This window comes from Mizuhopecten yessoensis, unplaced genomic scaffold (genome assembly GCF_002113885.1).
Source record: "Mizuhopecten yessoensis strain PY_sf001 unplaced genomic scaffold, ASM211388v2 scaffold11153, whole genome shotgun sequence".
Taxonomy (NCBI): domain Eukaryota; kingdom Metazoa; phylum Mollusca; class Bivalvia; order Pectinida; family Pectinidae; genus Mizuhopecten; species Mizuhopecten yessoensis.
The window spans coordinates 164,754-189,714 of NW_018408906.1; the positions used below are offsets into that span (position 1 = coordinate 164,754).

General features: G+C 37.7%; 1 protein-coding gene across 1 annotated transcript; it reads left to right on the forward strand.

The window, feature by feature from the left end:
* The first annotated feature begins 14,203 nt into the window (after window positions 1-14,203).
* LOC110467019 lies at window positions 14,204-16,667 on the forward strand. Its single transcript, XM_021523883.1, has one exon. The coding sequence runs from the start codon at window positions 14,753-14,755 to the stop codon at window positions 16,043-16,045; it is 1,293 nt and encodes a 430-aa protein (XP_021379558.1). The 5' UTR covers window positions 14,204-14,752; the 3' UTR covers window positions 16,046-16,667.
* Window positions 16,668-24,961: the final 8,294 nt, after the last annotated feature.

Here is a 24,961-nt window from a genome sequence, read left to right on the forward strand (position 1 = left end):
CAGATCGTGTCGTCAAGTTAATGAAACTGTCCTTGGCCTTTATTTGATAGTACTACTAGTGATACAATGTTGTTTAACATAAAACTGATAAAGGAACATTAACAGTTAAACCCCAAACTAATACAAGTAACATTGATAGTACAAGTCACATTGAAAGTAAAACCTCAATTTAATCAAGTAACTTTGACAGCCAAAATTCAAACTAATACAAGTCACATTTGACAGTTATTTTTTTTTGACAGTTATATTAACTGTCAAACCACAAAGATTTGAAGGAACATTTACGTTGAATTCGCACATGACAAGCTGCGTACTATTATATAATAAAGTAATGGTGATTTGACACTATTGCCTATCTTAGAAATATCAAATTGACAAGGCCTTACCCGTCGTATGTGAGGACATGACCTTATATTTATAAAGATTTTGTCCTTCATAAATCATTCTTATAGTCACATGCCAAGCTGTACAAATATATTGAAAGCGTGCCGATGAAATATACATATGATATAACTGAAATGGTTCCGTTCCTTATTTGATAAGACGTGTGACACGTCAAAGTCAATATATTACGGGAAGAATGTCCCAATTAGGTGTTACTGTATGTCTGTATAGATATATATATTAGTTAATACGATCAGATAAGGGAAGGTTTAAATAGGCTAAATAACGCTAGTATGCTACATGGTAGATTTATATAAGACATCAGAAGTTTCATTTATACATTTTAGACTATTAATTTATAAAGTTTTACATTTTTTTAACCTCTATTCACATTTATATATTGTAAGAAGTTTTAAAATCGATTTTTGTTTTGAATTTATTTATTTATTAATTTATTATTGTTTTCAAAAGAAAATTTAAATTGTAATGCTCGGTATTAAACTCCATTCAAAATTTGTCTGCAATAAGTACAAAAGTGATAAGTTTTTCTTGTTGAGGATATTTGGGAAACTAAAATTGTTTAGCTACTCATTTTTCAGATCTTTCTCTTTAAGCACCCGTATTCATATGGCCTTAGCTGTTTGGAGGACCTTAAACCCCGAACAAAACAAATAAAAACAAATATCGACAGTAAATTTAGTGTTTAGCTTTTAACCTTTTGTTTTGACGCTCTTTATTTTGGTTCCAACTGATACTACAGACACATAACTAGTTTTAACCAACAGTTGTGGGTACAAAAGAATGTCATTGTCTGCATTTCTCATCCGATACTTTCTGAAATAAGCTCTGCAGCACATTGACCATACTGGTATACATACTCTTCCAATATAGTTCAACATGTCATGTAAAAAGGCATAAAATATTGAGATTATTAAAAATAACCTTTCCCATTTTTTTAATTGATTTTTATCTTTCTAATTGAAACTATCGCATTACAACGAAGCATTTAAAAATGCAATTATTGGCGTTTAATTAGAAGCTAAAACCTCTACATATAGAGCATGATGTACACTTGAACCGTTTACTCGTGTCGGTACCATTTTTAGAGACCACAAAAGTATTCAAATTGAAAGCAATCGAAATATCAATTCGGTCTTATGTCGTTACAATACATTTATTTCAATAACTCCTAAATCAAATCATTATAGTACTACAATTGTACAACATATCGAGTTTCTGTCAGCGAGAGGCGAGTGCAAATATAGCGACATGTGCCTAATTATGAGTAGACACTGTATTAAAGCTTGACTATACCGGTAATTGTACGGTCAGAGATCTACACAGGCCCTTAACGGTTTAAACGATTCATAAGCCCCATAGAAAATTCCTTTGTGTGACTTTGGTTGTGTTTGTCTGTTTTATCTACGTCTCCAAACATGTGTGCTCAGCGTGGCTTTAAAATGTATACACTAGTTTAATATACCCGTTTTTGTAATTATTCGATACACATTTTAAAAGGCAGTCACCCTGAAGACTGTGTATATCAATCTGAGCGCCATTGTTAATGGAATACGAAAGCTTTGGCAATGTGCTTGTAACGATTTGGCAGCAAAGCTACCCCTTCACATTACTTGATGGTAACCGGTATGATTTAGCACCGAAATCGTCTGTGTTGATGAATCAGGCTGAGGAGGGAGGACAAGTTATACTCTCTAAAACTGACACGACACATCAATGTTGTGATTGGGATTTAGATATTCATTAGAGATCGTGTTTAAGAGTAAAGGAATCGTTATAAGCTAGCTCATTAGTTTGTACACCGGTGTCAAAATGGCGGTGATGAAAAATATTCCAATCTGAAATTAGCATTAACTAATTAATTCCGGACAAAGTCAAGGATATTAGATTTTTACATGCCAAGTAATGTATTTGTTGAAGAGGATTTGTGTGGTTTCTTGACAAACATCAATGTTTGTGTTCAAGAACTTGATGATTCTTGGTCAAACAAGGAAATGGAATGAAACCGCCGCAAAAAAGGGTATCGTCAATTAAGTTACAATTAGAAAGGCATCATGAGTGAGGAACTTGAGGAGAGAGAATATTCCCCAAGGTTTGGACAGAGTTACATAAATGTGTACCTGCCACGGGAGGAGGATACTGGTCTAATCAACAAGCATGTGCCACCCCCGTCACCCGTCTTTACTATGAGCAACATTTACAAATTCAGTGATGACGTCATCAAAGATCGCCACCTGTTCCTTGGGAAGAAGGCATTCTACCATCGATACGTCAAGGGGGAGCAAAGACGACACGGGCATGGCGGGTCAGCACAACCTGTCCAGCCCGGTGGGACGAGCCCAGATCCCTCGGAGGAGGAGAAAGATGATGAATGTATGAATGTTAACGTCGTTAGGTTGGCACTTAACGCCTCAAGTAAAGAAGATGTTGATCGCAAAGCCAAGCAACGATTTAACGAACGTTTGAGTGCGTATGTGACAACTCAAAAGAAGATAAAATCCGCGCAGAATCAAAATAGCCTCGACGGTTCTAAGACCCCTGGAGCATCATCAACCACCACCGATACCGAACAGGAGAATATGTCCTTCCAAACAATTTTGCCTTTAACCAACCCAAACTCGCCTCGTCGACCTAGGAGAGAACTCTCCTTCAGAACGGTCAGTTGTACTAACATTACCACTCCGAGACTGCCTACTCTGGAGAGGGCGAAAACATACACAGTGGAAGGCTACCTTAAGGAGAGGGCCATGTGGTTTCCAGAAACTGCCTCATGGGGTTCCACTTCCGCCCCAGGTCAGAGTAGAATGCCTATAAGACCGTCCTCGAAACCACACAACATCTGGAGACAATCGACTGAATTTCTTCTCGGCAGGAAAACGCCAAGTATCAAAGACATTACAGGGGAAAAGATTCTCTACCCACAAAGGACTTCCAATAGCTCTTTCGCCAGAGCAAAGTCTTTGGCGTAAGCAAGAGTCTCTCTGGCAATCCAGACAGGGTTTTGTTCCCACAAAAGACTTCCAACAATTCATTCGCCAGGGCAAAATGTTTTGCGTAAGGACAAGCGCCTTTATGACAGTGCAGACAGGATTCTATGCCCCAAAAAATACTATCCAACAAACATTAACAAGAGTCACTGATTTTAGACAAGATTAATTACACAGAATAAATATTGACCAGCTTTTTGCCAGTTTAAGCTGAAGGCAAACCTTAAAGGTGATATTGAAGAGAAGGTAAAGGCCAAATGCCTTACTCTATCATCTGTGTATACTGTGCAGTGGATAGATGTGTTGGATATTACACGATATTCTGAAGTGTGTATAAGGTCTGTGATAATATATATTGTAACATGTGTGATTCTTTCTCCTAGGATAACGGAAAAGTTTCCTTTTATATGAATCTACGTGACAAGTTTGATAGGCGGAAAAAAATGAAATTTAATATCTTTGATGTGATATCGTTTCATTTAGTGCATACAAAACCCGACGAGTCTTTATAAGGGGCTGAGGTCTTGTCCAGAGCACGTGAATTGATCATAACTGACCGAATCTTTTGTACCAATGAACATTTAAGGTTGAAATTTGTTTTAAGAGAAGGCGTTAATAAGTTGAAACAACTTGTGTTTAATCCTTTTCATTGTTCTTAAGCAATAAAACGTCTTGAAGCTAAATGACGACGAGGCGTTAAACCTTAATTTCAAAGTGTAACATATATATATGCTAATGATAATAAACAAATATTTGTCCATTGTGAGCATTCGTCCATGTTTAATTACTAGTACACATACATTTCTGCACAGAAAAACTTTATTGTTTGATAAAAGAATACATTTGCAATTTAATAATACCATTTTGTTCGTGTAAATGTTGATATAAATGCTGAATATGTATTATGATTTTCCCGCGATATCGGTCATTTACTAAGTACTTATGTTCGGTATTGACTTTATATACAATCTCCAAGTGATCGGATATGTGAGTGGGTTTTATTTCAATTGACAGGCGAAATTTTCAATACATATTATACGCATATAAGTGCTCCAATGGTCGATGTGAGAGTGCGTACATCATAGAGACAATAAACGAATATCGGTTAATTTCAATTACTAGTAAGTCCGTATTCAGAACAATGCGTCCTTATAAAAAAATATCAGCAGTAACCGTTTTAGAAATATGTCTGCGGATGTGGGTAACACCCCATCGCAACATCTCGTTCAATAATCACTAGAAATACCAACTAAGAAGCATCTTTTTAAAAATTTAGTAAGTCGATGCAAACAGCCAAACAGAGTAAAATCAATTGTTACCGAGATTCATTGGAATTGGCCCCGATGTTGCCATTAGAGCTTTTGTATCTCAGATGGATGTTTAACGCATAAGTTCGTACCCCTTTGTGGATGATGAAGAGCCTTTGTGCTCCACTGGTGAGTAAGAGCCATTAAAGATTAACCAACAAACCAGAAACAGGTTGACAGGCAAATATCTGATGGAGGACGGCCTTTCAACGTACAAGAGACAGGAATAAGATAATGCCGTTTTTGCACGTGAGAAGCGTACAATAAGAACTTAGCATAAGTCTGGCTAGGAGACTTACCATGGCACAGGCGTTTAACTTTATATACTAATAAATAAATAAACATTAGTTGAAAAAAATCGGTCCGGAACCTGACTGATTCACTATACACTTAACCGGTCAGGTTTAGGATCAGTTCTTTTTATTCATTGATTTATTTACTTACTTATTTTCGTTTCTTTTCTATTATCTAAACTCAATTGCGTATTCCCAGTCTAACAAGAAATTAGAAAAGTGATTTCAGGTCGCGGTACGTTTTCAACTTAAAAATCATAGAATTATTTTCTACAAATTTTGAAGAATATAACACAACTATTCTATGCTATCTCGGTCAAGGTATACTGTACACACCGTTGGTATTACTGATGTATCGTGAACCGACCTTATTGAAAACACTGAAAACATGTTAGCTTGTAACACTATAAGCGTGAGAACCATAGGCGACAAAACACCAAACTCAATCAGATATCATTTTATTTACATCGTGTACAATTAAATGATCCAATCGAATTCTCATTCAGTCGTTTCGGATACCCATTAGCTACACGACAATAGGTAATGTATATATGATAAGTAATTTACAGTTAGCAGATTTTCGTCACTGTAAAGTCGACCCAGGCGAAGTACCATCAGAACATTTGTTCTTCCTTGATTCTCGTAATAAAACCAATATCATATCTTCTTTTTGTAAATTTTGCGTGTTTTCATAACACGTAAGTTGTAGTAATGTTTTTTTTTTGGTTTCAGGATTTGTGTTCGGGTCATAACAGTGCGCAGTACCATGGCACGCTTATGTGTAATACGTCGCACGCGTGCGATATTTAAATGTCTGCTATCGCGTGTATTGTCTGTGTGTACCATCCGACGTGTACATTGTCCTAACTGATCCCGAGATTCGTTAGACCTAGCCTGTGGTATATACAACAGATCTATGGAGACGGCTCGCGTTAATACCTATCTTCTGGTATTGAGATTCGTGTTAATACATTTATCCTGTTAAATAGGCTTTCATATACCGGTGTATGATCTTATTGTCTCCAAAGAATGTTTTTGATGTATGCTATAAGTTCGATGTTCAAAATGTATGTACTATTATATATTGCCGATAAATTATGCAGAAAAAAAATGTCACCGCTTCCCTCCCGATTTTAAACATTGATCGCTATAATATGCAGCATGTCATATCTGTATATTTCTCTTTTATCTCCAAAAAGGATCCCATTGCCAATCTTGTGATAAGAAGAAGTCATCTAGTGCAGTCACTCCTGTAGGTCGGGGATTCCAAAACAGAATTTACCTGCTGCAAGCAACTGCATGTTCTAAAAGGCGACTTATGTGAAAACGGAAAAATCTGGCTCATTTCCAGACTGACCTCCAAAACTATCCGGAAAGGCCCGTGAATATTTGACCATAATAGACGCACATACCTTTGTCTCGTGTACATTTATACATCACAGTCTGATAAGCACATTGACACGCCATACCTATATTTCTTCACCGATTCAAACGGTCAACTATTGCTACGCGCGGTTCATTGTTTTTTAATTTTCACAATGCAGTATTTTGTCAGGTTTACTTAACTTTATATCATTATGGACGAAATAAACATGCTTATGGACTTTGTGATATGAAATATTATTCATAATCTAATAAAAACAATGTTGTGTCCCAGAAACGGTTCAAAGTTCAAACTGATGTATTGCTTGTTCGTCCGATAGTGTCAAGTCACAGAACATTTAAAATCTGATATAAGTGTATCTTTACCAGATGAAATGTGTTGCCTACACTGTAGGCCTTAAAGAGATGTGACCCAGTTGAAATTCGTCTAGAATAATGTTTTTCTTTGATATATTCAATACATATAGAACGACACATAGAGCAGTGTTATCAAGTTTTAATAGACTTCCAAATCTTATTTTGAATGTCTTGTAAGCTACGTCGGGTCACGATATTCTTGTGCATGGATACATTACAAATCTGTTTTAATATCTAAGGTATAATTTGCCTGTGTGCTTCACTTTAATCACGGAAGTGATAGTGGGAGAAGTGTTAGGGCTCTTATCTTGTGCATTTGGTTTCATATATGGTATATCTACTTACTTAATCCTCTTGGAACATAGATCCTTCACTAGCGTCTTGGGTTGCCAAATTAGTCTTTCTCAACGACATATTAATTGGTCTTTAGTTCAATGTACTAATGGGCGGATAAGACAGGTTTGCATTGTGAATAACATGGCAAGTCAGTCTTTTTCGTGCAAAGTTTTGATCACTCTGACGATCTTCTCGGGAATGCGATATTGTCTCAGGACCCTTCCTACAGTTAACCTGCTCATGAAGTCCATGAATTAATGCAGAGCGGTGACTGCGATTCCAGCAATTCCATTTTTGCTTCTCTCTCTTTCGGATATTGACAGCCGCCATAATCCTACAACTATGAATTACTGTTGCTTATAAACGTCAGGAAAATGACATATCTCCAGTTCTTAGAACCATCGACACCTTCCTTCTTTCAAAACTTCTTAATATCGTTTGTTTTTTCGATCCATATGTACATATATAGCTCTGCTTGTTCCAAATATTCTGCAAAAGGTCAATCATCTCGTCTGCGGTGGCTGCTAAATCTGCCTCAATACTTCCGATATATTGTAGTCATGTCTGGTCACTCTTGATCTTTTCGTATTTCACACTGATTGACCCTATGCCCAGATTATCCCCGTCGTGTATGTTTTGACAGGTGTGCCTTTGAGTAAAACACTGAAGTGTTCCTTCTATCTCTAAAGCTGACTTCGCCTCGGCTTTTTTGTGGCTTCTTCATTCCATATGTCGAATGAAGTTGTAGAGGGTTCTCATTGTATTCTTTCCATTTGCGTCTGCTACCACTTGGTGGACTTTTCCTGATCTATTTCCATCCTGATCGTATGTCTCCTGGATAAGTTTCCCATATGTGCCTTTGTCTTTGCCATGTCCAAATATGTGCTTGATTTCGATCTAATTTTCTATCTTCAAGATTTCCATCTCTCGAATATACTAGCATGCTTATGAAAATCAATTTCGGACATATTTTTCCATTTTATCTTAACGGAGCCATCAACAAACTCAGCAAGGGACTGGAACTTCTGAAAAGGGAAACTGGAAACTTTTGTCGTTAATCGCCCGTTTTAAAAGCTTGGATGGTGTCGTAGCGTTGCTTTGCCTGTATTGCCTTTCTTCTTAACACTTGTCAAGGTCCTGATTCGCCGTTGTTCTCAGGGTTGATGACAATTGTGTTACCTTGCACATCCTAAAATAATGGAAAACACCATGTCGTTCAATCGTTGAAGTCCATTCAATAATTCCCACTGTAATTAATTTCTTCCAAGCCATCGCTCCCATGTAAAGTTTCAGAATCCATGCCGTCCGTGGCTATAATGATGTCTTTTTGCGACGCTTTATTCAGTAGATTTTGGCACATACCGTTGTACAATGGTTACTCTCTGAAATTTGGAATGAAAACGTGCATGCAGTGCATGATTCTTTCTGTTCCATTATACTCTCCGAGTCATGTTGTTCTGATTAGTTCGACTTTTGTTGGTTTCCTTACGAACACTTTTAGCGTGACGGCGGAGCTCCCTATTAGCACACTTTGCTCTCTCGCCCGAGCGTTAGACCATCTATCAATGATTGAGTGTTGGAACTTATAGAAAAATCAGATTTTGTTATCCTGGGCTATATGTTTTTACATTTGGAACGGGTTTTCATTCACTTAGTGCGGTTAACGACCTCTCGAGACTCTAACAAATATAAAAGAATGACTGGTCGGATAGTGCAGTGGATAGCGCACTCGCCTTTCGCCAACATGGTCGGGGTTTGACTCACCGACCGAACGTGAAACGGTTATGGGTCACCTAACTGACAACGGGGGTTTCCCGTGCATTCATCTCACGTTAAGGCCATTTGTGCGCTTTTATCTGGGACAACAAGAGTGATTAATAAAATTTGCAATAATTTGTTTCATAAGTGTTTATAATAAATAAAGTTTACATAAGACGACAATTTTATATTTTTATCAATATTTGTAAAAGGTGATTTTTTTCATACAATATCCGAATTATAAACGGCTTATTCTTGCAGATCCTGGTACATTCGGACTCGTGTCTTTTCCGGCATATCCCGACAAATTTACGGAAATACCCGATTTTTTGTCCTATTTTTTACCGGTAAACTGGAGCATATCCCTAGAACACATTTATCATTCTCAGTATATCTTCGACTTCGTGTTTCCACACTCGCCGATAGAGATCGGGATTGTATAGAAATGTACACGAACGGTGGTTATTTACGAGCTAAATGATCACAGACTTCGCCAAACGATCGTTTGTCCTTCTATGCCAATTATTAATCTATAACCAGTTTACTTATATAAATACCTACTTAGAGTTGGATAATTGGTCAATTAAAGATATATCTGATGTAATGGCAACATGACTTTCTGTTCATGATAAGACCTACATATGTATACACTACGCTGTACTGACAAAAAGTTACAGTATTACCCAACGAACCATACACCTTGACACATGCTTGACGATATAGGGTTTGTTTATGTTTTACGTCCTTTTAACAACTATGTTCGTTTAAGGACGTTCCAGGTTTTGGTGGTGGAGGGAAACCGGAGTACCCGGAGAAAAACCACCAACCTACGACCAGTACCTGGCGACTGCCCCACGAGGCCTTAAATCCGCGACCCAGCGGTGGAGGGCTAGTGGTAGCAGAATGTCAGACGCATTAACCACTTGGCCACCGCGGCCCCAAAGAGAGGACTAGTGGTTTTACAGAATCTTCTAAATAACAGGACCACTGTCATTAGGTCTTTATCGATACATTTTGTCACTGTGGCCTTGTACTATTAGGCTTGTATACTAATCCTACTATCTTAAAGCCTATACCAATAGGTTGGACCCCTGTGGTCTTTTACTATTAGACCTAAACCAGCGTGTCTGGGGCCCTTTAGTATCTAATAGGGTAAAGATAACCACCTAGATAATATACGTATCTTTTGCAATTGCGCTATTATTTGTCATTTTTCTGTTGATGTATTCCAGATAGTACTTATTATGTAATGTATTTTGCAGCATGAAATTCGTTCGAAATTAAAATATTTGGAAATAAAAAATAAACATAAAATATAAACAAAAAAAAACCATATCGAACTTGGTGCATAATTATGTACAAAATGTATTACCGATCACAATTTACCAACGTTACAGTCCAGGAATTGCAATGCTCCGTATGATCACACTGCTAAGGGAAATAACTCGAGAAAGACAGAAAACTAGAAAAGAAATCTTGTGCATTGGTACCCTTTACCTTAAGTACCATGTTTTGTGTTTTACTATACCAACATACTGTGATCCGCTAGGCATAGCACTTTTCTATAATGGTGTGACTACAATATATAATTGTGTGGGTTTCTTTTATTAATTATTCATTGTCTAGTCCATACAGATGCATCACGACACTACAATCTTATCTGCTCAATAGCACAGCTACATTAAGCGACCACCAATCTGACCTGACGCGTACCATCTTGAGCCCAAGACTGTCTGTTCCTTGTTAAAGCACTATGAGGTTCAAACACCATCAGAAGTAGAATCTAAGTTTTGCATCGATCGATCAAAGGGACATTGATCCATGCATTAACATTTTTTCAAGTTACTTTTCACATCTTGTTGAGCTATTGTCAATGAAATATACATTAAAAATGGCGATTACTATACTATGGACTGTCATTTTACATATACCATTTTATTTGGTCGGCCCCGCTACAGGAATACAGGGAGCCGCTTTCAGTGTCACTCAGTGCTGTTTGACGTACACTAAGTGATGACCAAAGTCTGATGAGGAAACTATATTTGATGAAATTTTGATCTATGAAAATAACTGCAGGCGCTTGGATCGATTTTTTAATAATGCATGGTAATTTTTTATTTATTTTTTAAAGGGAATGCTTCATTATTAGTTTTTTTTTTTATATATACTTGACGTTTCAGGTTGTGATATTTTCCCAAGAAAATATGTACCTTTCGACGTTTATGGGCATTTTCTTATCACCAGGCTGAATTTCAGTAAATGTAAAACTCTTGATTTGAGATTTGAAATGTCAGAAAGATGGTTCATATCCTTATACAACTCGTACGATATTCAAGATTTCGGCAACTAACACACAATCCACGGCATTTTTCTAACTAACGTCGTGTTTTCCTTCCATTATCGGCCATTTTTTTCACTATAGCTGTCGGGTTGGCGAACCAAATAGCGGCGGGCTTGGATTGTAGCTGACATGTTTTCTTTACCACTCGAATCAGCAGCAATTCTTGATGACCTGAAATATATGACGGCAATATAAGAAACCACAACTTACTCATTTGCATCATCTTGATAAGTTGCTATTCATGTAGTTGTAGTAAAAACAGAGAGAGAGAGAGAGAGAGAGAGAGAGAGAGAGAGAGAGAGAAAGAGAGGTTTTACTTAGACAGTGAAGTTTGGTTGAATTATAAGGAGTTTGTGATTTGTGATAGACACAGAAAAGTTTGTAAAAAGATCCGTATTGTTTTCTTTGGTTTTAATAATGTTTGTGATTTCGTTAAAGTATCGGCATTGACTTAAATCAATACCACTGCAATAAATAAAATATGCTGGATTTGTTAAGAAAATATGAAAGAAGAATTAGTAAGAGAGTTTTTAAATGAGGAGAGGAATCCTTGAGTCATTATATTGTTTTGTAATACGTACAGGCTATTTTCTCCAGTAACAGGGGATAGAAGATGGTTTAGGTAATTTATCAAGTTATTCATCTTGTTATTTCCTTATCCTCGTTTCTTTTGATTGTAAAATGATTCTAGACCCTTTTCATAACATATTAAACCATAATGGAATTAATCACACTAAAATATAGGTAGCTTCTAATTAGGCCTTCACTTACACCTCTGCCTCTTTAAATTAAAAAAAAACAGTCTTCTGTAATTTAGTATCTTTATAATAAATTATTTGCACCATATTATTCATATGACGAGTCTGTCCAATCAATTAAAGAGCTTAGATCTTCAAAACTGTGAACATTTGGTCCTATCAGGAATGGCTGAATTTACCCCGGATACCAAATTTCCCCGATCGACCTTAGCTTTCGTGAAATTAACAACAACGACTGTTTTAGATCTTCAAAATTCACGCTGAACATTTCCACAAGGTCCAAAATGTCACAGATGACTGAATTTACATTAACGTTTTGTGTTACTTTAAATAGAATTTCAATAATCGTAACCAATACAATTAAGCAGGCCATAACACATTCTTATGTTTTTCAGAATTAGGATTTATCTCCCTTGGGACGTTGTGCGGTGTTGCCAATATCTATTTCGGATTTTCTGTGTATATATTTACAATTAAGTAGCTTGATTGACGGCTTCGCTGGATTAGGTTATTAATTAAGTGAACTGTTGAGGTTATCGTGGTCTTTAAGGAGGTCTGTGTAAATGATGTCTCGGCACGCTCGCTTTAATTCTGAAATCATACGACAGACATTTACGTAATATATCACAAAAGACGTCTAAGGGCGATTAAGGTACATTATTAAGTATGTACTATAGATATATACCACCTACCGTTCCTATTACCATCACCTTACATAATATATAGGCATGCAGTATTTGACGAAGAATGATGTTGCGCTATCGAGCCATTAAATGTTTCTTTTAAAAGCAGATAATGGAAGTATTTATAAACGCGAAACTGGAAACTGGATCACAGGGACCTGCGGATTTGTTACAGCTATCTTTGGATCTAAACTAAGCTGTTCAGAGTAATGTTACTCGTTTTAGGGGTTTAGATCAACTTTCGGTAAAAATGCCAACTGAATGTTAATAAATATGGTGGCATGGTTGACTGCCTGTGACCGAATAGAGCGCCCGAACGTCCCAGGTTCTAATCCCTCTCTTGTCCCGGGACATTTTCCCTTTCATGTCAAAGTGGGATTGAAAATGGCTACCAACGGTTCAGACATTGTTCATGTGGGCGTGTTAGAGATCCCCACCCCATAATCCGTATATTTTAAATGTTAAATAATACGTTATGTAAGGACCGTAACCAACCCACGGCCCGTGTATGTATACAATATATGTCTAGTAGATATATATAGACCTTGAGGTGGGGATCTGAGCTAGGTCCCTGTGAAATCTTAACTTTTCAAATGTGTGTTGTTGTTTTTTTGCTGTTCGATCTCTGGTTAACCGATAACACAGACTGTACGACTTGGCAATCAGATTTTCTCCCGATTCTTTTTCAATTCTGAACTAACTGACATTTAAGAAACACAAGTTACTTTTAAAACAAACACAATTACACTTTTCCTAGCGCTACAAATCACGTGATCCTGAGGAAACGTCAGCATCCTGATTCAGTGTAGCTATAACAGACAATTTTTTAATTCGGGGGGGGNATCTTGTACTGTTTGTGATAAAAAAAATATAGCTGTCACGCAAATAACACAAAAATATAAATTAAAAAGGCGATATTGATGAATAAAACATATATAAAAAGAAAATTCAATTTCAGACACGTGCAGATTCACGTCATTGTTTTATTGGTTTCGAACATTCCGGTTTTACCATTGTCCTGACATTTATGTAGGAAAAGACATTCTTTAATCCACTTGAAGTTCCTTGGCCTCAATTTACTAAACAAAAGCATCTGTATGTTTAGCTTTTAAGGGATATAGCTCCTATGATAATTATGGTAATCCCTTTAATCGTCGAATTACAATTACCTAATGCGTCAATACCATGTGTATATACAACAGTTAATGGACGACTACAGACATTTTGGGGCACTTATAGCAAACTCATGTTACATGTAAAACGTATGGACAAGTTTGTAAACTGTGAAAAACCCCAAGAACTTTTGTCGCTTCTAAAAGTCAGCGCTCGTCAGAAACTCCAGATCCGCTATATACAATTCTGTTTTACAAAATATATAGCTACGATAACCTTTCCAGCAGAGACGTTACATACCTATATAATCATTCAATTAGGTATCAATATTCATAAGTTTGTTCCGGGTCGATTGCAGAGTCGGTTCCGGTGAATAGAACGATCGCTATCGGACTGAACAATGAAGGTACAATAGAGGCATTCTGTATTGTGTAGTGCTGGAAGTCCAACCCATAAAGTCAGGGATGCACTATAGCCAAGGGGCTATGACGCAGTGGTTTGGCTGTTAGTGTTTTACACGAGTTTAACAACCAGTATTGATACCATAGAAGGCATCCATGCGCGGAGAACAGATAATCTGGTGTTGTTTGAAGAGAAAAAAGGACCAAGGCAGATCCAGCAGATACTGTATAATTGATAAGTTTAAACCTATATATTTCATGCAGGGTGTTGACAGGTTCTATGTTCACATTGACTCTTTCCAGACTGGAGAACGGAACGAACCAAGCACCAACCATGCCTTGTGGTGTAGCACCAGTAAAGGAGAATGTTCTGAATTTCAACTCCCGGGACTAGCTCAACAGTCATGACGCCACGGAAACCATCACATGTACTGTTGAAAGTGTGAATCATATGTGTCTCTGTAAATTGTTTTTAGTTCGTTAGCTTTGAATTCAGGAAATCCCAGTCGTGTTCATTTTTTTCAATACTTAAGACATGGACGGCACTAATACTTCATACTAAAGGTGAGAGTTCTTCTGTCTTGAAAAGGACACAAATTCGTTTTAAGTTAACTGATTGTGTGTGGTTGTAAGATGGAAATTATGACGCCTCTCGACTCAGGTGGAGGCGATTTGTCTCAACAGTTTGATATTTCTGCCGATGGATTTTCCTACATTCAAGGAGCGGATACCAAAAACATTAAAATCAAACAATACTTATGTGTGAGGGATTCCTTACCGAAGACGGCCCTTTCTCATGTGATTCTAAACGAAAACATGAGTCAGGACCGACAACTGGAGCGAACCATGAGTGACCTGACTCTCCGACAGCTCAAGCAATCCAACGCCAACGATTTAACACAGAGAACGTTCGTTGCTGTGCAAGACCGGAAGCAAAAGAAATGGAAAAGAGATGACGAAACACGCTTGTCAAATATGAATTTCCCGATGTTTTCTGTTCCCGAAGAGAGACGTCCAAAAGAAATGGATGTTGTTTACCGACTTCCGGATTATCGAGTGAAAACGAGTAGAGGACCGCGACTGAAGTCTGCATCCGCCGGAATCGGAAATGGATTTGGAACAGGCACCGGAAACGGAAACGGAAACGGAACTGGGTCAGGATATAATATTACCACTTCTACGCCAAGGCAAGTGAAAATGCCTTTCGGGATTAGCAAAGAAACAACCGAAATTATAACGCACAATGACAAAACGTTCATGAACAAATTACCTGAAGTTGAAGTCATAGATCATGACGCACTGAAACATTACGACACCTACCGAGGCAAGACCATGTTGGAATCAGGAACTCCATCTCAAGATATGCGATTCAAGCGTTTGGAAAACCTTCTTAATCCAGTATTCCTAAAACAGTCTGACCAATATAATGAGCAAAATGTTAAGTCTAAAAGCCGGCTTTCTAAATATTCCGGTATGGCTTTGGAAGATAGGGAAAGAGTGGATGACGAAAAGCATCCGGGTGATCAATTTTTTGCGGAAAATAGTTTTGTGGCGCCCTCTATTGCACCTTCAATAGACCAGTCCGCAGTAGCGTCGATGTCAGGAGATTTTGCTCAAACCGTGTGTCTTTCAGCCCCTCCATCGGTAGCACAGGCGCCGCCGAGTAGAGTAAACGACCAGGCATGGATGATTACTAGATTAAACACAGTGCCCGATTTTAAAGCAAAACCAGCGTCTTCACGTAGTAGGCTTGCTCAAGATCAGAAAATGGAAAATGCCAAGAAACGTGTGAAAAGAAGTGTAGAAATTTTGGAATCATTTAGAAATGGCGATGTCAACAAACTCGCGAAAACTCTCGCTCGCGAAAAGAAAAAACGAGAAGAACAAAAAAAAGCCACCATTGAATCGTGCAATAAGCCGCCGTAGTATTAAAATGTACATATAATAGGCATAAGAAATGCTGCTCTATGGGCGACAAAGATGATGATGTTGTTTTATTGTCTAGACGTGTCCATAATTCGTACAATTTATGTTCAACGTGATCCTTTGTATTTAAAAAAAAAAAAGCCACTGACGGCGAGGAGCCATCCTCTTCATGTCATGGTGCTGTTCTGTTGCCATGGAGACTACGTTTCTTGTTTGCATGGAGACCACTTTTTCGCTGCCATGGCGACTACTTGCTCGTTGCCATCGAGACTACATTCTCTTGAATTTACAGTTTCGAAGGGATTTATCTGTTGTTTCGTATAAACTTTATCCGAATCGGATATCTTTGGGAATTACCGGAAGTTTTCCCCGTGCCTGCCGGAAAGGCACGAGTGTTATTTCCTATCAATAACTTCCTCCCTTAATAGACGATTGTTTGTGGTATTTTTACAGTGTGTATTTTCATTTGAAATATCATATAGTACCATTTACGATAATCGAGAATATTTTAAAGTATTTTTTATACACCTTAGATTAGGGTCATATATTAAATACAAATGGCCCCTATGTATCATAATAACATATACTGGTACATACAGATCGTAGGGTGGGGTTATGTGTCACGCCCTGTATATGACTACGAAGTTTAAACGACAGTCGACGCCCCCCCNGTATATATTAACAAATTTTTTAACTGATATTACCAAAATGTTTAATATTGTAACACCAGGGATTATGTTTCATAAATGTAGTAGACGGATGTAATTTTCATAATGTAATTTAGTCACAGTGCTATACACCCCACCACATCTAAAACGGGTGTCTGGTGTCGGAAGCCAGCTAAAAAGGATCGACCCGCCGGTTTATGTGTTGGAAAGGCAGCTTACCCGAACAAAAGCTTCCTCAACTTAACCATCTTATAAATAAAATTTATAAATCTTCTTTTTCTCTCTGTCCAAATCATCCAATATAACCAATGATATGCTTCCTTTCCTTTTGTAATTTATTTAATCATTTGATATGTGAAATAAGTTGAACCAGTTAAATATTTGCGCGAAGCTAACCAGGCTTTTAACACGTAAAGCCCAGATATGTATTGGATTTTATCTCCATATTCATAATGCAGTACAATTATATTTACGGTTAAGGTATTGACGATACAGGGAAACTCCTGGTCACCTGTACACGGTATTCATTAGGGGCATACACGGATCATAGCTCTTTAACTTCATTATTAAAAGTGATAATTAATACCCTTATCCCACAGGGGTAATTACAACGAAGGTATTAACAAAATAATGAGAAGGTAATTTTATTATTATTTTGTTATTATTAATATCCCCCTCCTCATAACCATCTTCAACAAAATATAAACACACCGCATCACCAGAAAAAATTCTCGCCATAACCGAAAACATGTTTTTCATTAGAAGATTTGCTAATGGATCTACCCAAACGTGACAAATCAATCTTTATAGCGTTTGTTTTAAAGTAAAAAGTAGGACAATCTTCAACCAGAAATACTTGTGTAGAAAATGGGGTATCTCTTTAGGTCAAACACTGATTCCGGATAATTGAGTTCTGGATATTAGACGTCCTGGTGATCGATTAACCGGATTCCGGATAGTTGAGTTCCATAAAGAGACGCCCGGTTTTTTGATTAACCGGACTACGGATAATCGACGTTCAACTGTACTATTGCTAACCTCCATTCGTCGTTTTTGCTATTTCGAAAGTCTGAGTTTCCTTAAGACATAAATATACCTTGATGATCGTTACCATAAATGGTTTTTTTTATACATTATGATAAATATCATTTCTTATTTGTTTTTTTCGGTTCGCACCTTTAAAATAATTTGAGGCTAACGATATAAATGTATATAAAGAACGTTTCTTTAAAACAATCAATTTGTCAAAATTAAAATCCTGCTGCATTGATGCTGGTAGTCTTAATCTTTCGATACTAGTGTCTTTGGCCCGAAATCCCAGTACTGAGGGTCGGAGAAAATCTTGGATTCCAAGTATATATAAACCATAACTTTAAAAAGTCTCCTAAGGTAAACATGCTTTATTTTTTGTTCATAGAAAAGTTACTCATTGAAAATTTCTAAGTATGTGTTTTATATTATAAGTATACTATATGCTTTGTTCCAAGTTTTGAAGAAGCAAATTTGCCAAAGTTTTCAATTTAAAGAAATAATGTATTTAGCCCTATATCACCATATGTAGAGGAATTTAAAACGAGAGATCGTTCGGATATTCTATAATTACAATATATACTTTTGTTGTTGTTGTTGTTGTTGTTGTTGTTGTGTTGATAATATATTTTTGTTTGTTGTTAACCTTTATTCTGTGTTGCACGTGCGGCTGTTGACTGATGTCTGAAATATTACCTAATCGAGGAGACATGTATCGAGGTTCTGATATAACAAAACAAAAAAAAAAGCGTTGAGATAGCAGAATAAGAAGTTTTTTATTTTTTTTTTTTATTTTTTCTTATTCATTTACATATTTATTGTTTCATCATCGAAACTCAGTTGCCTGTGATTACAAGCGACATTGGGTTCGTAGTAAAATCTACGACTTGATTGATAGTTTTTTGCTAGTATTTCGAATTAAAATAAGATCGAATTGAAATCAATCAGACCGGCGCCTATCTGTTGAAAGTTTACAGATATCATGAATGTTGTGAAATTTAAACTAAATCAACTTTTGAATATAAGAAAAATATAATAATGCTTGTATTTCTTGTTTTGAATTTTAGTCGGTAAAAAAGAGTTGACGAAAAATGAGTTTGCGATCCATTAAGCAAACAATACAATACTGAAAAATTGAACACAGACAATTGCTAGTATGCATTTTCTGTGAAGATATTCTTGTTGTTTTAAACACGCTATTTGCTCATCCGATTGTTTATAATCAGAAACATTTTACAAATTTAACAAGACGCTGGAAGGATCTTGTTTTGTATACATGCTTGTAAACAAAAGAAATGTCTATTGTAGGCGACCTATATCCATTGTTTACATAAGAACAATCCACATGTTATTGTGGGTTTTTATTTCAGATTATTAATTATCAAATGGTATATATGGCGTGCGTCAATATTGTTTTGTTGATCAATACATATTTATAATTAAACTAACCTTGACAAATGCCCTTGATTATTTTTTGTATGTATCAATTACGTTTAAAAGTACATTTCGTGTAAGCTCCTTAGCATTCGAACGAGACGGACGCATACTACCCGATACTAATCTGTTGTACTCAAGGGCTTTGTTCATTACTGAATATAACGGGACCATTAATACTGGTAATTCCTAACTATCTTGACTCCCAATAGCGATTGAACTTTCCTATAAGTCAAGCCATTCATGATATTTCCGTATTAGTATGTCTGCTCTCATAGATTACTTTAGTTTCCTGTTAATGTCATTTATTTCTCTAGAATTCTTCATAAAAAGACCTTCCCGTAGTTCCCCGTGTACTTTCCCTATTAGCATCACCAGTTTGGCCTATTTTTGGAAACGTTCGCTCTCTCGAGTCTCTCAGTAAGGTGAGATTTCCCTTCATGCGTGGTCAGTTTCATGGGATATCCCAGTGTGGTTAATTTCATGGGATATCCCAGTGTGGTCAATTTCATGGAATAACTTTAATAGTATATCTTTAGTGAATTTTCCGGATAGTTGGGTTACAGTATTTCTAGGGATTTCCATTTAAAAAAATGTTATTTTGGGATTTCCTCTTGAAGAAGTCCCCTGTGTAATCGTAGAAATTCCACTGAATGTAATAGTCCCAACTTCATGACAAATTGGGACAGAGTGGACCACGCACCCTTTTGTCCCGGTACGATACATCATGGTTGCGTAAACATATTACGTTGCCAATACAAGTTCTATATTTATATCGGAAAGATTCCAGGGATCACGTGCTTAAAGGTAAAATGTCATAGGAATGTCTATACTTATGAACCTGTGCAAAATTTGTCTTTGTATTGAAGACCCTGAGACAAGTTATTCATTGATGGATGTCAAAAACAAGACTTGCTTTAAATTATATCATTCTGTCAAACGAAAATGACACAGATTTGAAAATAAGCGATAGGATTTTCGAATGTTTTACATGGAAACGCGAATATCGAACGTACCCAATGTACATTTCACCTCGTAACACTGCCACCATTGTCCAGACAGAGGTTACAGAAAACCCCGTTACACTGCCACCATTGTCCAGTCAGAGATTACAGTAAACCCCGTTACACTGCCTGCATTGTCCAGTCAGAGATGACAGTAAACCTCGTTACACTGCCACCATTGTCTAAACAGAGATTACAGTAAACCTCGTTACACTGCCAACATTGTCCAAACAGAGATTACAGTAAACCTCGTTACACTGCCACCATTGTCCAGCCAGAGATTACAGTAAACCTCGTTACACTGCCACCATTGTCCAGCCAGAGATTACAGTAAACCTAGTTACACTGCCACCAGTGTTTAGCCAGATATTACAGTAAACCCCGTTACACTGCCACCATTGTCCGGCCAGAGATTACAGTAAACCTCGTTACACTGCCACCATTGTCCAGTCAGAGATGACAGTAAACCTCGTTACACTGCCACCATTGTCCAGTCAGAGATGACAGTAAACCTCGTTACACTGCCACCATTGGCTAGCCAGATATTACAGTAAACCCCGTTACACTGCCACCATTGTCCGGCCAGAGATTACAGTAAACCTCGTTACACTGCCACCATTGTCCAGTCAGAGATGACAGTAAACCTCGTTACACTGCCACCATTGGCTAGCCAGATATTACAGTAAACCCCGTTACACTGCCACCATTGTCCAGCCAGAGATGACAGTAAAACTCGTTACACTGCCACCATTGTCTAGCCAGATATTACGGGAAGGCCCGTTACACTGCCACCATTGTCCAGCCAGAGATGACAGTAAACCTCGTTACACTGCCACCATTGTCCAGCCAGATATTACAGTAAACCCCGTTACCCTGCCACCATTGTCCAGCCAGAGATTACAGTAACCCTCGTTACACTGCCACCATTGTTTAGCCAGATATTACAGTAAACCCCGTTACCCTGCCACCATTGTCCAGCCAGAGATTACAGTAAACCTCGTTACACTGCCACCATTGTCCAGACAGAGATGACAGTAAACCTCGTTACACTGCCACCATTGTCTAGCCAGATATTACGGGAAGGCCCGTTACACTGCCACCATTGTCCAGCCAGAGATGACAGTAAACCTGGTTACACTGTCACCATTGTCCAGCCTGATATTTTGGCGCTGTAAAAGAGGAATGTTAAGAAAAAGGGAAAATGGTGACTTTGAAATATGCTGATAGTAAATGAAACAAGGGTCATTATATCGAGGTTTTGCTGTACCTAAATCACACTTAGTTTGCTACTGCTGAACGTCAAGCTCTTAAAGTCACTTCTGAACCGTGAGCATCCTTTGTGTCAGCCGCACCACTAACGAAAAAATCTTCCATACTTCGCACAGACCGGTTTGCTTGCCGGGAAAATAATTTCTCTTTCATGGAAAGTGCCGACGGTCCCCGATTGTTCGAAAGTATAAAAGAGCGCAGCCTATGGTACTAAGACAGGTAATCCAGTCTCTATATATTTTCGAAGTAAAGCCCGTCGGAGAGTAAAGCACGAACGGCAATCAAGTTCAGGTTTTACATAGCCACATACTGTTCGTTATTACGTCAGAAAACAAGGTTTTATGATTCTCGCACTAGGCCACAAAATTGGCCTCACCGTCACGTCTCCTTTGTCCCCTATAATGTATTAGATGCCATCACGATATCGAACATGATATTTGATTTCTCTTTTAAGCCATAAACGCTAGATTTTAAGGTTGCAATATCCTTGTTTTAAAAAGGGATATATATAAACGGGTCGAGCCTGATAAAGATCTAAAAGTGGTTTTATATAACTAATTCACACACGACTTTCTGTTGTTGGCCATACTGCATTGGTGCACCTGCCAACTATTTAAAACATAGGAACTCAGTCGTTGAGGTTAAAATTTAGTAGGCTTCTTATATGTGTGTGAAGGTAGGCAGCATGAATTTAGAATAACGCTACCTGTCTTGCAGATTTTGAAAAACTGTTAAATTATTATCCAAAGTTTATGTCTTTCATTTTCCGCTAGGGTTGTCCCACTTCACTTCAAGAACTGCAATAATGTCAAACGGGTCTCTAGGCCGCCGCTCCAAACAGTGTGTCCGGTTGTACCGGGATCGTTCGTTTATGAATTAGGGACGAATCTAGTGGTCAGATGTTGTTTTCTGGCTGACACCGGTAATACCTTTCAAGGCAGTAACAGGTCCATTCAAAGATACTTTTATTATATTCTTAACGAAACCGAAATCAGACTCTTAATTGGCTTCTAAAAATTACTCTCGTTTGTGTTTAGCCAATAATTCCGGGGGTTGCTTTTTGGTTAACAAGGGTTCCGGGCATTACAGTTTGTATATTGAAATGAATAGTGGTCATATATACATGTATTAGACGCCAAAATGAGGGGAAATTATCACTACGAAAATGAAATAATGTGCACGATTTTACACTATAGAGCCCGATTTCCGTCGTTTCTAAATAGACTGACCGTAGCCTTGTATTCTACACCATATTAGACCTTACTTTTTCATTCTTCTGACATTTAGAACCACCGGCGAGTCCTAAGATACGAAATGGCCAGGTGATACAGTAAAATGTTTACTTTACTCGACTTGTGCATCTACAAACGTGATTCTCAAATCGGAGCTTCATAACAACTCATTTCAAGTGATTACTGATGATATTAAAACATTTTAGCACATCAACATGTCAGACTCATTGCTTCTGTAATAAGTCGGAGTACTCAGGTATTCTGCAAATGTTGTTAGCTTGGAAACCACCATTGATATCCGTATAAATATAGTGGTATTGTGTGGTTACCGCTCTCGGTTCATCAATTATACACGATCATATCCTTCAACGAGAGCGTAACGAAACACCCTGCCAGTGTAGGATGTGCTCAACATCTCCTGGGAGTTTTATTTTATAATTAATCACGATATCTACGCGACATATATATACAAAGAGAACATGTATAACCGCTCGTTTCTGATATTGTTCTAAGCGTTATTTTTGTTTCAATTGTCGAGGAGTCTACACCAAACATGGTAGTTAGGGTTGTCAGATTTTGTAACTGTTTGGTCTGGATTATTGAGTTTTAAGCGTTCTACTAACAGCTGAAATATTCAATGCCGTACTAGCGTATCTTTACTGTATGTATGTATGTGCTGGAGACGGCATTGAGCTGGGTTTTTTTCCTCTTGCAATAGCCTGGATCTGATGCCGACGCAAGAGTGCTATCTCACTGAAACACCATGCCGAGAGAAACCAGCGCAGTATCCAGTCCGGTCACATTATACTGAGAACTGGTAAACCAGTCCTTAACCCTACCATTTAAAGCTGGACGTTCAGCAGAAACCAGCAAATACCAATTCTAAGGAATACGGGTTTGTCTCGATCAGGGGACCAAACCCATAACTTTCCTTTGGCGAACGTTCAACACCAAAGCTAAATGCGAGAGTATTGCCAAGTGAGGTGTTAAGAAAGGGGGAAAAAACATATAGAAAGGGGAGAAATATGAAGATTCCAAATGTTGGCATGGGTGCAAAAGCTAATCCCCAATGCTGCAGTGGACTCCTACTTGCGTAACCTCTCACAAAATGCAATAACATCGGGTAATTCTGAATCCCAGACCAACAGGGGTAGGAATCAATCCCTTTGTCATGTATTTTAACACCCAACAGGATACCTTTTGATAAGATTTTGGTACCCACTGACCATTACTGTCTTTTATCAGAAAACGTATACCCTGTTGGGACTCTTACGAACAAAACATATTTCAAGAACACTGTCGTGGTCCTTGAACTTCCATGTCAGCTTGAATATTGGTACTATTGATGAAGTTTTATTCCGTTGCTTGTTTTAGAAAATGCCTCTGCCTTGTATGTCTTTGTTGGAATTCTGACTGATTTAGATGACGTGCTTCTTCGGCTAGGTCGAATCGTTTCGTGACATTTTCAACAACACGAGTCGGTGTTGAAGGCATCAATCCATATACACTGGTATCCTTTTCTGTGTGGATTTCTTTGGTACCATGTTTCAATATATGTTTGCTTTGTACCAATTTTCGGTGCTAACTTAGAATAGGGTTGTCAACACGTCCATACTTGTTATCAAGGTTTCAGTGAAGAAATGAGGACTGGCATGTGCCAAGTCTACGTGTGTGGTTATTTGGTATGATTTTGTTGACCAAGGATCTGTCTGGTACAAAGGCATCACTGACGAAATGACTTATTTGTACCTGTATTTCATGTGCAGTTTTTATTGGTGTGAATATGTTAAGCACCAGTTTTCAGTGTTCGCAAGGTTGGGACCAGTTTTCATTGAAAAATAAGTTTTCAATACGGACTTGTTCAGTACCAGTTTTCAGTAAAAGCTTGTTCAGTACCAGTTTTTCAGTAAGGGCTTGTTCAGTACCAGTTTTCAGTAAGGGCTTGTTCAATACAAGAGGCCCAAAGGCCTTAGCGGTCACCTGAGTTATATCATAGATACTGGTAGCTTTATTTTATTGTTTAGATGTGATGTGGAAATCAGCATGTAAACTAAGTGAAATACAATACTTGTCATGTCATCAATGGATAAGAATTTGAAAATATTGGTAAATGTTCCCTTTGGGGCCCCGCCCTAGCCCCTGGGGATGGGGCAGGAATCCTAATTTTACAAAGTAAAACTCTCATTTACCCAAGATGATTCTGACTAAGTTTGAGCAATTTTCTGCTGAAAATGGATAAAATATATACCGAAAAGTGTTATTTCCCTATATAAACTATAT

Bases quoted from the DNA above. Each gene is read 5' to 3' on its own strand.
- LOC110467019 (XM_021523883.1), top strand. From the start codon at position 14,753: ATGGAAATTATGACGCCTCTCGACTCAGGTGGAGGCGATTTGTCTCAA.